The sequence below is a fragment of the Pteropus alecto genome, unplaced genomic scaffold (assembly GCF_000325575.1).
Source record: "Pteropus alecto unplaced genomic scaffold, ASM32557v1 scaffold761, whole genome shotgun sequence".
Classification (NCBI taxonomy): Eukaryota; Metazoa; Chordata; class Mammalia; order Chiroptera; family Pteropodidae; genus Pteropus; species Pteropus alecto.
Genome location: NW_006431558.1, coordinates 368,178 through 381,603, shown reverse-complemented (window position 1 = coordinate 381,603; position 13,426 = coordinate 368,178). Strand labels below are relative to the sequence as shown.

General features: G+C 53.5%; 1 protein-coding gene and 1 long non-coding RNA gene across 2 annotated transcripts in view; both read left to right on the top strand.

The window, feature by feature from the left end:
• The window catches only part of LDLR (low density lipoprotein receptor), a 28,560-nt gene extending 23,114 nt beyond the window's left edge, over positions 1-5,446 (top strand). The window contains 3 exon segments of the mRNA XM_006905854.3: positions 1,852-1,926; positions 2,999-3,156; positions 3,796-5,446. Of these exon segments, the coding sequence (XP_006905916.1) occupies positions 1,852-1,926; positions 2,999-3,156; positions 3,796-3,831 (269 nt within the window). The 3' untranslated portion in view covers positions 3,832-5,446.
• A 3,049-nt stretch (positions 5,447-8,495) lies between these two features.
• Positions 8,496-12,823, top strand: LOC107196498. The gene is made up of 3 exons (XR_001517889.2): positions 8,496-9,211; positions 9,369-9,477; positions 10,121-12,823. It is a non-coding gene; the product is annotated as an uncharacterized LOC107196498 (long non-coding RNA).
• The last annotated feature ends 603 nt before the right edge of the window (positions 12,824-13,426 follow it).

The window sequence follows — 13,426 nt, the reverse complement described above, 5'->3', positions numbered from 1 at the left end:
TGAGCTCCCCACGGCCAAGACAGTGGCCACGTCCCACCAAGGTAAAGGCTGGGACCGCCCTGGCCCCCAGCTCACTGAGATGAGCATCTAGATGGGCTCCTTCAGAGGCCAGAGCACCTTGTTGAAGAGCTAGAGAGTAGACTTAGTTTGGGCTCCTTCGCTGGCTGTCTCTGGCATGGTGTGTGCATCTCTGAAGCCTGTTTCCCTACCTATAAAACCAGGCCAGTGACAGTGCCCATCCACCTCCTGGTAATAGTGGGGATCATGTGAATGCCTGAGCGCGTGGCGTCTGCTGATCCCAGAGTCTGCCAGGTTTGGGGGCCCAGGAGTCTGAAATGTTATCCAGGCCCATTCACTGCCCTGTTTTTAGGTGTAAGGTGAGGCAGTATCTAAGCGGTTACCAACAAACCCAGGACTCAAATATTTTTATCTTGTATTTTAAAAAAAACAAGTTACATACAAGGCCTGACCACTTTGTCTTGTAAATAAAGTTTGATCAGAGCCAGGGTCCTAGTGAGGCAGGTTCATGTGAGAATAGCATCAGATCCAGACTTCCTAAAAATCTAGATATTTTGTTCATCATGGGGTTTTTAGAATTAATTTTGATTTTTTAAAAATAATGCATTAAAATACTACTGGATTACTGAGTTTTGAGGGGCCCCTTTAAGTTTGTGCCTGGGCGAGTGCTGCCTAGCCCGGCCTCAAGGTCATGACCTCCTTGTAGGCGGTCAGAGCTGGGCTCTCAGTGAATTGACCCAATACCCGCCATGCACATTTTTTTCCACCAGAGGGCGCCCGGCTTGGGTGTGGGTGCTCGCGCGCGCGCGCGGGCGCTGCCGGAAATGGAGCTCAAGGACTTCCCTGGCCAGAACAGAAATGTCACATCAGCAAGTTTCAGACTTTTTTTTCCCTTAGAGTAGCTGAAGCCTTTGTTAACCATAAATGAGATTAATCAGAAACTGCCGTGGCTGTGGGAAGCCTGGAAACCTGGAATCCTTCTCTCTTGTGGGAGCCACTACTTGAAAAACCATTTCACAGACGGGCTTCTGGAATTTGGCAAAGGAGCTCTTTTAAGGGAAAAACTTCTCAAGGACCCCACTACTGCTCTAAACTTATTGTTGTTACAAAGTTTCTTAAATATGCGCAAATGTAATACTGGGTACAGACTTCGTACACACATCCAACAGCTGATAGAATTAAAACCCAGGTGGATTTGAATATGACTGGTGATGTTCAGCACGGCTCTCCCGGTGTACATGGGTCCCGTCTTCCCCTCCGACTTGCCTGTGTAGAGACCTTTAAACTTTTCTTCCCGTGCAGCCCTCACGGTGTCTTGCCCCAGTGCGCATGCGTAGTTATGTAATGTGGTCCTCCCTCCCCGCCAATAATTTCGATTAGCTGAGCACATTTGACACAGGACTCTGGGGTTTGGTGCAGCCTAATCCAAGCTCTGGAGTTCGTCAGCATTGGGGGTCAGAAGGTGGCCCCTCCCCATCCAGAATAGGTTCACTGCCGTCAAATGCAGAACCAGGTTGAAAACACCACCAGTGACCATTGGGCATGTCACTACAGGTTTGCGTCTTGGAGGCCAGTGGCCCTCTCTCAAGTGCCTCTTGCTGCTGGGCTAAAGGACCCTCTTAAAACCACCCGGGTCCCATAATCCCAGTTGCCGATGCATAAGGTCCAGGCTCAAGCCAGCGTGATGCCCCTGTAACCTGGGAGATGCTCCAAGTTCCTCTGAATTTTTAAGGGTAATGAGAAGCGTCAGGTGTTCTTTGGTCATCATGCACCTGCTGTGTTTCCATGGCCCTGACTGAGAATCCGAGCCTCCGTTTCTCTTCTCCCACGCAGCCCTGGGCAACCTTGCTAACAAAGCAGACGCGAAGACGAGCATGATGAGCGCGCTGTACATCATCCTGCCCATTGGTAAGCCCGCCGGCAGGTCTTCCCGTAGTTCACTGACCTCCCTGCCCAGCCACCTTTTCTCCTAGGAACTGGGGCGTCCCCACCTTATGTCCTTCACCCTCCCCTTTCTAGCTTCATTCAATTAACAAATCTAATTGGGAGCCTACTGTGTCCCCAGGCTCTGGGGACACAGCCGTGAAGGGGACACAGCTGTGAAAGAAACACACCCTGCCCCCTGGGAGCTGACAGTGAGCAAAGTGAGTTAGCCGATGTGTCAGATGAGGAGATGGAGCCGTGGTCCCCAGGGTGCAGTGGCAGGTGCTGCAGGGAAGGCCTCACTGACACACCTGGAGGAAGCGAAGTGAATGGTTCTCTTGCAGGGGCGAGTTTATAGAGCTCTGCTCTCCCTCCTTCATCCCTGTCAGTCACAGCTCCATTGGCATCGCACCCCTCGTTCCTTTTCTGAGGAAATCCTTTCGAGGTGTCCCATCAGTACCCAACCTGCTCACAGACACCTGCATCTCCATGCCCAACAGTTGTCCGACTGTAGGTTGACAAACGTGGCAGGTGGGCCCCTCACCTACCTGGTGGCTGCCGAGGGCGGAACCTGCCCTGTGTCTTCCAAGCAAAGCCTGAGTTTCTCCCGCACTCTGAGCAGAGGCCAGACTCTTACAAACCTGGGCTGGGTGAGCCCTTGGCTGTGCCCAGGGGGGGAGGGGTGGGGAGAGGACAGGATGTGGCACACTGAGGTCCACCACACATGATGCAAAGAGCCATCCAGCCCCACCCGCATTAGACGAGAGTGAGCTGTGGTCCCATGTGGCTGAGAACAATGCCATGTCTAAAGTGGAAGCCCCATGCGTGGATAACCCCGGAAGAAACCGGGGAGAATCGACAACTGGGCAGTCGCAGTGGCTTTCAAACAAGAGGTTTATTGTACTTATAAATACATTTTTAAAAAAAATAATGGACAGTATTGTTCTAAATCAGAACAAAACCATTCACAAGTGAAAAGGCCAGGAGTTGAAGGCAGCTATTCCTCCCTCGGGGCGCGGGCCGGGCAGGGAGTGACGCCTGTCGCCTGTCCCCGCAGTGCTGCTCGCCCTCTTGGGCTTCGGGACCTTTCTCCTCTGGAAGAACTGGAGGCTGAAGAGAGTCAACAGCATCAACTTTGACAACCCCGTGTACCAGAAGACCACGGAGGACGAGGTCCACATCTGCCGCAGCCAGGACGGCTACACCTACCCCTCGGTGAGTACCCTGCCTGTCGCCGGCCTGCCACCCCCCCGCCCCCAGCAGGTGTAAGATCCTCCAGACCGTCCTCCTGGTGGGGAACAGGGAGGGCGAGTAAGGAGAGAACATGCGTCATAGGTGCCGGAGCCGAGGAAAGCCAGTGGGGGCTGGGAGGGAGGGGAGGCGATTTTAGAGCCGGTGATTTGGGCAGTTCTCCCTGAGCAGGGGGTGTGCGGTGTGCAGCGGGCACAGCCTGTGCAAAGGCCCTGAGGCTGGACTTTGCCTGGTGGGTTTGAACACTGGAGGTGGCCAGTGTGGCAGAAGCTGAGAAAGTGAAAGGAAGAGGGAGGAGACAAGGCAGGGAGGGGCCGGGCAGTTGGGGCAGGACCTTGTGGGCCATGGGAAGGACTTAGGCTTTGCTCTCTGAGATGGGAGCCATGGAGGGCTCTGGGAAGAGGAGAGACATGGCCTGACTCGGGTGCTCATCGGCGCCCTCTGGTGGCCGTGGGGGAAAACAGACGGGCGCCGAGGTCAGGAGCCAGACCAGGGTGGAGGTGACTATGCTGGTCCAGGCCGGAGATGAGGAGCAGGTGGCCTCTGGCCATGTTTACTGGATGTTGGACTGATTATTTCCGGCGTTTATCGTTTCGTTGACAGAGACAGATGGTCAGCCTGGAGGATGACGTGGCATGAGCCGCTGCCTTGAGTGCTGTCCCTCCCCAGAACCTGCTGCCTGTCAAGTGTAGGAAAAACACTTTCTCCTAAGACCCTTGACCTGCCCAAAGCCCTTCTGGAGACCTCCACGCCCTCCTGTTCCATTCAGAGAAAGAAGTGGCCAGAAGCACTGCTGGCAGCTGCCCCTCAATGCTGGCAGCCATGGGCCTGTCTGCCAGACCTCTGTTTTATATATTTATTAGTCTGGGAGGCAGGCGATGGCACATGTGGAATGGGATTTTTTTCTTGACCTTTTCTCCTCAACTGGCTCCTCACCTGAGGGACTGACTGACGGACACCGACTGAAAGATGCAAGTGGCTTTGAATGCAGGAGAGCAGGTGTTACCCACGGGGCCCAGGCAACGGCTGAGCCCCTAAACTCAGGAGTGAGAGCGTTCACCTCTGCCTCGCAAGCCTCGCTGGACGCCAGAGTAAGCTTTCGTGCCCCTAGATCAGGACCAAATTAGTGTTTTCTAAGCTGGGTATGTGCCCTCCCCTTAAGCTGGAGGGTCCCTGGTTGTTGGTATTGACATGGCTGAATCCAGCACACCAGGAGTGGCCATCCGAGCCTCATTCATTCACCAAAACTTTGCGTTCCCCAGGGAAAGCCTGGGCCACCCATTGCCCTTAATATTTATCAAGTGCCTGACATCCTGGGATACCTTGTACGTGAATATAAGTGGCCTCCGACCTCTTCTAGTGTCCTTCGGCCTGGGGTTGGCTATCTGGACACCACCCCCAGCCACTTCCAGGTGCCCGGCACTTGTCCTGTTCGGGCTTGTACACTGTAAAGCTGACCTCTGACCTCTGTTATTTTGCGTTGCTTTCCCTTCTGGGTGGGGTGGGCTTCCAGGCAGCAGGCGGCCCCGGGGACGAGCTGCCGCTTCTCACAGCACTTCAAAGCTAAGATCCTGGCTATCTGGCTAGTTTCCACTTCTATGCAGATGCCCTGAGCCATTAATTTCCCCGACAAGACAGCCGTCACGGGTGGGTGTCCATATAAAACGTGCCTGGCATTTCAGCCTGTAAGACGTCCGCTAGCACGGTCATCGTATGGGGTTTGTGCAACGAGAATGCTTTCCAAAATGGTCACACACGTCTCATTTACAACTGGAGGCAGTGGGGGAACCTCCCGTGGCTTCCCTGTCACTTGTGCACTACAGCCACGAAACAGCACCCCACCCTGTCGGAAACTGGGAACGGTGTTTCTTTTTGTGAAGCCTGTAATTAAACCCTGTATGGGAGAGTGGGCCATTTTGTTATGTTTGCACTTTGTATATTTGTTGAAACATTTATCACTCATAGATATGAAAAAAAAAAGATGTATTTATTTTTGAAAGCCGCGGGCGCTACATTTGTTCAGTGACCCCTGGGAGTCTACATCGGGGCGACGGTCTCCGAGATGCCTCGCCTTCCTGTGCAGATGGCTCGCCCGGCTTCTGCATGGTGCGCCTCGGGAGAGCCGTCTGTGTCATCTACATGGGCTGCTTTGAGGGGACGGGTTTAGTTTTGAAACCACTGTATAGAATGTTTTTATAGCCTGTCTTACTGTGACTGATTAAATTTCTTAAACGAACCATTTGGCTGAACCTGACATCCTTTCGCCTTCTGTTTCCTCATTTCCTCCATCTGTTAAAGGGCTGGACCAGCAGGAAGAAAGAACATCTCCCCAGAGCTCAGGACAGGCTGCTGGCTCGGGGGTGATATTGGGCTCAGCTGGGCAGCAGCTCTGCTGGGCGCTTCCTGGAGTTGAGATTTTGCTAAATGTCTTGCTCGTCCATTCATTCAACACACATTTATTGGGCACCTGTTTTGTGCCAGGTCCTATTCTAGGTGTGTGTGGGACGCTGCTGTGAATAAGACAACAAAGTGAACAAACATCTGTGCCTTCAAGGACCCGACAGTTTAAAAGGGGAAACAGATACAATTACTACGTTTTAGAAGAGTGTTAAACAGGGTAACACGACAAATATTTGTCAGGGAAGAGCCAGGGAAGGATTCTCTGACGGGTTGACATTTGAAATGAGTCCAGAAGACTAAGAACCGGCCATGTGAAGATCTGGGGGAACAATGATGGGGCCGAGACGCCCCCACCAGACACACACAAGGCTCCATCAAACGTGTGACATTTCTGAAGGTTGTTTTCATTCAAACCTTTAGGCCCTTGGAGTGCTTGGTGTGAGGTCCCCTTACAGGATAAGATGAAGGAGAAAAATGTGACTATTATATTCATTGCTAAGATACAAATAATAGAGAGATTTCACAATACAAATCCAAAACATTTTAAGTTCTGGCAAATCTTGGATGCCTGCTATGTGTGGTCCACCTCATGACCCTGGCCCCCCATTCTCTCCTGCACTCCAGCTTTACCTGGGCCTACCCCTGTGGGCATTTCAGATCCTTGCCCTTAAACATGACAGTCAAACCACAGAGTCCTGGCCTATCAACCGGGTACACTCAGAGCCCCCAGTAGGTCACTGGACAGAAAGAACTTAATACAGAGACCTAGGAGTAAAAGGCAAATGGGGCAAACCATGGATGCCACCTCATATCCATTAGGATGACTAACAAAAAAACAAACCGGAAAGAAAATAACAGGTGTTGGCAAGGATGTGGAGAAATCGGAGTCCTTGTGCGCTGTAGGTGAGAATGTGAAATGCTGCAGGTGCTGTGAACAGGATGGTGGTTCCTTGGAAAATTAAAAATAGAACTACCATGTGAATTGGCTATTCTACCTCTAGGTACATACACCCCCAAAAGAATAGAAAGCAGGGACTCAAACAGATGTTCGTCATGTAGGGAGGAGGCAAGAGAACTAACTCGTTAAATCAAGCTGTAACCAGAGACTACAATATGCTGACCAGCCCAATAGCCAGACTCTGAGGACACCTGTAGAAGAAGGACGATTTCTGCTGGGACTGCTGACAACCATTTCCCCGCACCCTGAAGGGAAAACAGGAAAAACAGGGGCGTTAAGTGGTTCCCCACACAAAATAAAATCATTCATTCTCCGTGGCTAAACACACGGGGGACCTACGGATTAAAGGCTGGGAATTGCCAGCAGGCCTTTCATGCTGCACATATTCTTACCTTTTCATGCTATATGCTCTTTAAAAAAAAAAAATTATTTATTTAAATTAGTTTCAAGTATCACGCTACATACTCTTATCCTTTCTCACTGTACGTCCATATCAAAGGAAAATGGGTAAACAAAGTCTTTAAATTAGCGGTCCCCAGATTTTTTGGCACCAGTGACCGGTGCTCCTATGAGAATCTAATGCCTGATGGTCTGAGGTGGAGCTGGGGCCTTGATGCTGGCGCTGGGGAGCGGCTGCAAATGCAGATGAAGCTTTACTCGCTCATCTGCTCCTCACCTCCTGCTGTGCAGCCTGGTTCCTAACAGGCCACGAACTGGTACTGGTCCACGGCCCAGGGGTTGGGGACCCCTGCTTTAAACTTTAAAACTAAAGAATGATCTATAAATTGAATTCCTCAAACACTCGAACACTCAGGGTCCCTCTCAGTGTCTGTCTCACTGTCTCTTGCTGTGTCCTGTCTATCTGTCCCTGAGTCTCTCTCAGACTCTCTCACTCTCTGCCTCTGAGAGGAGACCACGCTCTGTGGCACGTCACCTCTTCTCTAATAAACTCTCCTTTGGACTCTAGCTTTGGCGTGCGTTTGAATTCTCTCTTGTGCTCAGAGCCCCTCTCTCAGGGCAGGCCCACTGGGGGATCCGCTCGGTCCTGCATCTTTCGTACCCCAGTGTTCTCAGCAGCGTTATTCACAATAGCCAAGAGGTGGAAGTGACCCAAGTGTCCTCAATGGACCAATGGACAAAGAAAATGTGGTGTATTCACACAAAGGAATAATATTCAGTCTTAAAAAGTAAGAACATTCTGACACATGTTAGTGTGGATGAACCTCGCTCAGTGAAATAAACCAGTCACAAAAGAACAAATACTGTGTGATTCCACTTATGAGGTCCCTAGAGGCGTCAGATTCATAGAGACAGAAAGTAGATGGTGGGGGCCTGGGGCTGGGGAGTCAGTGTTTAAACTGAAGATAGAGTTTCAGTTTGGGAGGATGAGAAAGTTCTGGAGACGGGTGGTGGACATGGTGGCACAACGACTTGAGTGCTCAGTGCCACTGAGCTGTACACTTAAAAATGGTTAAGAGGGTAAATGTTATGTGTATTGGACCACAATTAAAAATAACGCTGATTATCGATAATTATGTTTTAAGAAGACCAAATAGAGGACAAGGATGCAACTTGAAATGAGCCACAGCAGAGGGTGTGGCGTTCGTGGACATAGGCCAGGGGCTGTGGGAGCCTTGAGGCAACGCTGCCCATGGCCGAGGGGAGAAAGCCCCCAGCCCCCACCCGCTCCCTGGCCTCACGTGCACCGGTGCCCTGCACTGGCCGAAGCCAGCAGGACCTGGGGAGTGGGGCTTCCTGCCGTCCAGGGCATCTAGGGCGAAGCGAGAGAGGGCAGAGGGGGCCCAGGAGCAGGCGCCCGGAGTGTCGGGCAGTGGAACGGGAAAGAGCACAGACCAGCCAGGCCACCTGGGTCGAGCTGGTGACCTTGGGCTCATCGGAGCTTCAGGTTCCCCAACTGAAAAAGGGGTGATGCATGAAAGCCCACCTGCCCCTGCCTTGTGAGAGTGGGGGCTGTGGTTAGAGGTGAAGGCCAGGAGCTGTGGGGATTTTTTGTGTTATCTTTCCCGCGTCCACAGGGTGGCACTTGCTTCCTTCCGCCTTTTGTCTTGGGAAGGTTCCAAAATGCCTCTGGGGGCGCAAGCTGAAAAGGCCCTACAGGAAGCAGCCAGGGCTGCACGCGGGAGGTCGATAATTGGTTGATTGACTGATGGCAAGCTCAGCCGTGTGGCAAACAGGACAAATGAACTTGAATGGTTTGCACATAGGAGGGGCCAGGAAGAGGCTGGAGGGCTCTGAGAGGGGAGAGGAGACCGGATTGAATGTATGGGAGAGGCCACGGTTGACGGAAGTTTCTGGAATCTGGCCTGGGTGGTTTCCTGCTAAAGGAGTAGTCACTTCAATCCTTCGTTCTCTCCCTCCCCCCGCCCCCACCATGGCGTTGACTATGGCACAGGCGGGCGAGAGTTAGAGCTTTGTGACAAATAAGGATAAATATGTCAACAGGATTAACTCATCTACTCACAATGGCCTCTTGAAGACGGGACCAAGACCAGCACCCACTTTACATGTGGGAAGGATGCCCGCCCCCTTGCCTTTCTCTATTGCCAGTCTGGGAGGGTCACCATGGAGGTGATCCTCTCTGGCTGTGGTTCTCTGGGCTCAGAATGATGTCCCTTAGTGAAAGGCGTGGATGTCACCCAGGTAAGATGCAGCCCCAGACGTGTGGCCAGCTCCCTGGTCTGTGTGCTCAGTGCCTGCCCCACAGTGCTGGTCCCACAGGGCCAGGGGGCAGGGGGCAGCTTGGAGCATGGGAGCTGCCAGCCCTGAGGACAGGGTACCATTTCAACATCTCTGGCAGGATGGGGTGGTTGGCGGAAGAAGCTGCTCCCCCAAGCCTGATGCTCCATCTCTTGTCCTCTGCTGCCACCCGCCCCCAGCCCTGGCATCCCAAACCACAGCTGCCTGCGGTGAGTCAGGCTGGAGCCTGCGGGGCTGGGCCCAGGTCCTTGGGAGGGAAGGGGGAGGCAGGGGAAGTGAGGGAGCTGTTTTTCCCTGGCCCGGCCGGCAGGCCCTTCCCCACTGGGGTGGGGGGGTGTCCATGCTCACACCTCTTCCCCTCCCCCCGGAAGTGAATTCCCATGATGGCGAAGGGGTGAGAGAGGCTGAGGGTTATGTGAGAGCACAGGTCACATCACCCTCCCAACTACCCGGGGCAGCCGGGTGGGGCGAGTCAGGGTGGCATAGCCCTCAGGACTCCTGGGTCCTGTCCAGCCTCCCCTCCTGGCAGCTCGGGTTTCAGTGAGGCTTCCTGCCCTCGGTGGAGGGGTTCTAGCCCTCCCCAGCCCTCCTCTCCCACACTGCCTGGGATGGAGGTGGGGAGCTTGGGGGTTCACAGTGACGCCGGCCTCCCTAGTCAGACTGGGCTTCTGCCCCATGACCTATCGAGAGGCCAGCACCAGCTCCCTTTTACCAGGGCCTTTGACCCAACTCTGGGCCCCCTGAAATATAAAAATCCTCCATGTCTCACTGGACCACAGGCCCAGAGTGATCAAGCCCCACGGCCTTAGGGCTCGGTCCCCGAACCTGCCTTTCCACTTGTTCGCTCCACAGCTTGGACACTTCTCTCTTCTGGGACTTCAGGTCTGGGCTCACATGACATCTCCCTAGGCCTCCTACAAAGCCTGCTCTCAACAGCAACAGCATTTGTCACTAACTGAAATGACCTCATTCAGGTCAGGGTCAAGTGCACAAGCTCAGGATCCAGTTTGAATCCCAGCTCTGCCACTCATCAGCTGCGAACCCTTATACAAACGGCTTGGCCTCTCTGTGCCTCAGTTTCTTCACCTGTAAGAAAACAAGAGCCGGGCACATAGCACCTGCTTGACCCCAGGTGTCACGGCCCGAAGGAGGGCTGGCAGGTCAGATGCGCAGTCCACACTTCTGAGTCAGTCAGGGAGGCCACCTGGGGGTCTTGGGGCCACCGTGAGGGAGGCCGGTGCAGGCCACATATGGAGAGTCTCTGAAAACCCAAGGACTGTTGTGTTGATGCCCCAGGACCAGTCCTCCCGGCCTCTCCTTGGCCTCGCTCACCGGACTCGTCAGAGGTCCAGGGGGAGGGGCTTACCTCGACTCAATACACCCTTCACTGTTGTACCCAGACACACTACCTATCAGCCAGGTCAGCCAGGTGTGCAGATATCTGACCCCCAGTCACAAACCAATAATGACCTAAGTATCTAGAACCTCTCCACCTGCTTGTCACCCTTTAGAGCTTGACCAAGTATAGGCATGAGTTCTAGTCCTTGCTTGGTCTCCTTCTGCGTGACCTTGAACAAGGAGCCGCTGCCTCAGAGGCAATGTCTCAACTGAAAAGCCAAAATGCTCCTCTAGGGACCCTAGGGCCCCACTGCTGGGGTTCAGACTCCAGGGGCATCACTGTCCTATGACTTTGGGCAACTGCCTAAACCCTGCCATGCCTCAGTTTCCCCGTCTGTATAATAGATACTGCTCATCGGCTTGGGATAGTGCTGGGCTTGTGCCGGCCCTGAAGAGATGCAAGATTAGAAATACAGGCGGAGTGTGGGGTTGCAGTCAGCTCTGCAGTCTGGTGACCTGGGTCTCCATTCCCTGGTCCTGGAGACATGAATCTTGCTCTTTCCTCAACAGAGCTGGGCCTAGTGGTCAGCATGACTCTGGCCAGCTTCCAGAATTCAGGAAAGAGCTGGTGGCTGCCAATGGAGCAGCTCTAAGAGGGAGAACAGGCAGGGGTGGGGGCGTGGGCTGGAGGCTGCCCCGAGGCTATCCCGCTGGCTGTCCCAGGCATCAGGCCAGCACTGGGCAGTGAGTCAGGGCCCAGGCATGTGGAGGGTCAGGGCCTCTCCCGGCTCCTGTGAGCTCAGGCACCTCCCTGAACCCTCTGAACCCACCCACTCACCAGGCCATGTTTTTCCTGCACTTGCTCACTCCTTTGGGTCAGTCCCTGGGGCTGCCTGGAGAAACTGGGGGATGGAGCTTGGGGAGATGGGGAAACGGGTGGTGGGGGGGAATGGACGGGTGGACACAGCCCCTAAGCTTGGGTTCATGCAGCATCCCTAAAGGGACCTTATTCTCATTGGGGAGAGCTCCAGGCAAGCTCAGGTCCCCTTGGCTGGCTTCCAGAACAAAGCCAGGCAGGCATTTGCTTGGGGAGGGCGGCCAGGCCCATGGGGCATAGATAAGGCTCTTCTGTGGCAGAACCCACCCACCACAGGTTCCTCCCCCAGGCCTCTGGGTCTGGGGTGGGATGAGGGACATTGTCTCTTCTCCCATTCTGGACTCTTCAGCTGGGCTAGCTCTGGCAAGTCCTCGGGGCCTGCCAGGCCTGGGGGTACACTCCTGGCACCTTCACCCACACAGATGAGCAGGTGAAGGCCAGGGTGACAGCTGTTACTGAGCTGACCACGGGCCAGCGCCTGGCTGGTTTTTGGCTGAGGCCACAAGGCAGCTGGGCAGCTTTGTGAGTGAGGCTCCCTCCGGGGAGACATCTGTAGATGTCACATCTGAGGGGACATTCCTGACATCTAGGGGGGTGAAGGCCAGGGTGTTGCTAAATGTCCTCGTGTCCAGGATTGCCCCCACCACAGAGCACAACTGGCTCCAGTGTCATCAGGGCTGAGGTGGGAAACCCTGGTTTAGGCCAACGGTACATGTGGGGACTCTGCTCCCATTTCACACCATAAGACTCTACCGACCTGGAACATGAGCAGCGCAGGGCTGTGTGGACATTTGCGTGAACACGTAAAGCAGGGCCCTGGCATTAACACAGGGCCCCGGAGGCTCTGGGAATCTGTGGGCCAAAGGGACTGGGGCTTCTCACACCTCAGGGGCAGACGACCAAGCCCTCTTTTCGGGTCTATCTTCCTGGAGTGTGACAGGCAGACTTCCTCTCCCTGGGACCGCCAAGGGTCACCGGAACGGACTGTTTTTAGAATGTCCCTCTCTGATTAAAAACATTTTTTTGTGCTTATTGTAAACAACTCCGTTGGCCAGAGGTGCGTGAAATCCAACACTCAGAGGTTCATGCAACTAGTCTACTGGTTCCGGGCAAGGGGGTGGCAGGTATCAGTGAGATTCTACTTCCCTTCCTGCTCCCTGAGGCAGGCTGGCTGCCACAAGCCTCCCACTTAGCAGAACCCAAATCACTGAAGGCAAGAGTGAGATGAACACATCGGCTGGCTGGTCCTGGCCTAGGTTGCGTGCTGAGTCAGGGTTTATTTTGGCTGTTTGTGATAGAAACACAAAAATAACAATGGCACACACAAGATAGTTCGCTCCCCCCATACACTTAGAGTCAAAAGCTGATACCAGCTCTACCATCATTAGGGAACCAGTTTCCTATCATCCCTAGAGGACCACACCCCTCCTTATGTGTGACAAAAAGGCTGTCAGGGTCCCAGCCACCACACTCAAATTCCAGAAAATAAAAGAGAGGGGAAAGGGTTTACTTCCTTTAAGGATCTTTCTAGAAGTCTCATACACTTCCACTTACATTTCATTGGCCCGAACTTAGCTGCAAGGGAGGCTGGGAAATATGTGTAGACTGGGCAGACCCCTGGATGGCAGCTGTTCATGCTCGACACCTACATGGGCCAAAGAGATCCATCACCCTCATCCGTGACTTGGGCACCTAGAACAGTTCTGGCACACAGTGGCACTCAAAGATATACCCTGAATGAATAAAAAGAAGCCAAACTTGAATAATAAATGATAAAGACCTGGAATTTGTCATCATATAGTCTATCATTTATACAGTGTTGTCACAGATGTGAAGTCACAAGCCTGACACAGCTAAGTCAGTTCCCTAGCCCAGGATGGGGAAGAAATCCAGTAAAAATCCCATTAATTTTAAGGTGATCTCACTACCAAGGCACTGACCCA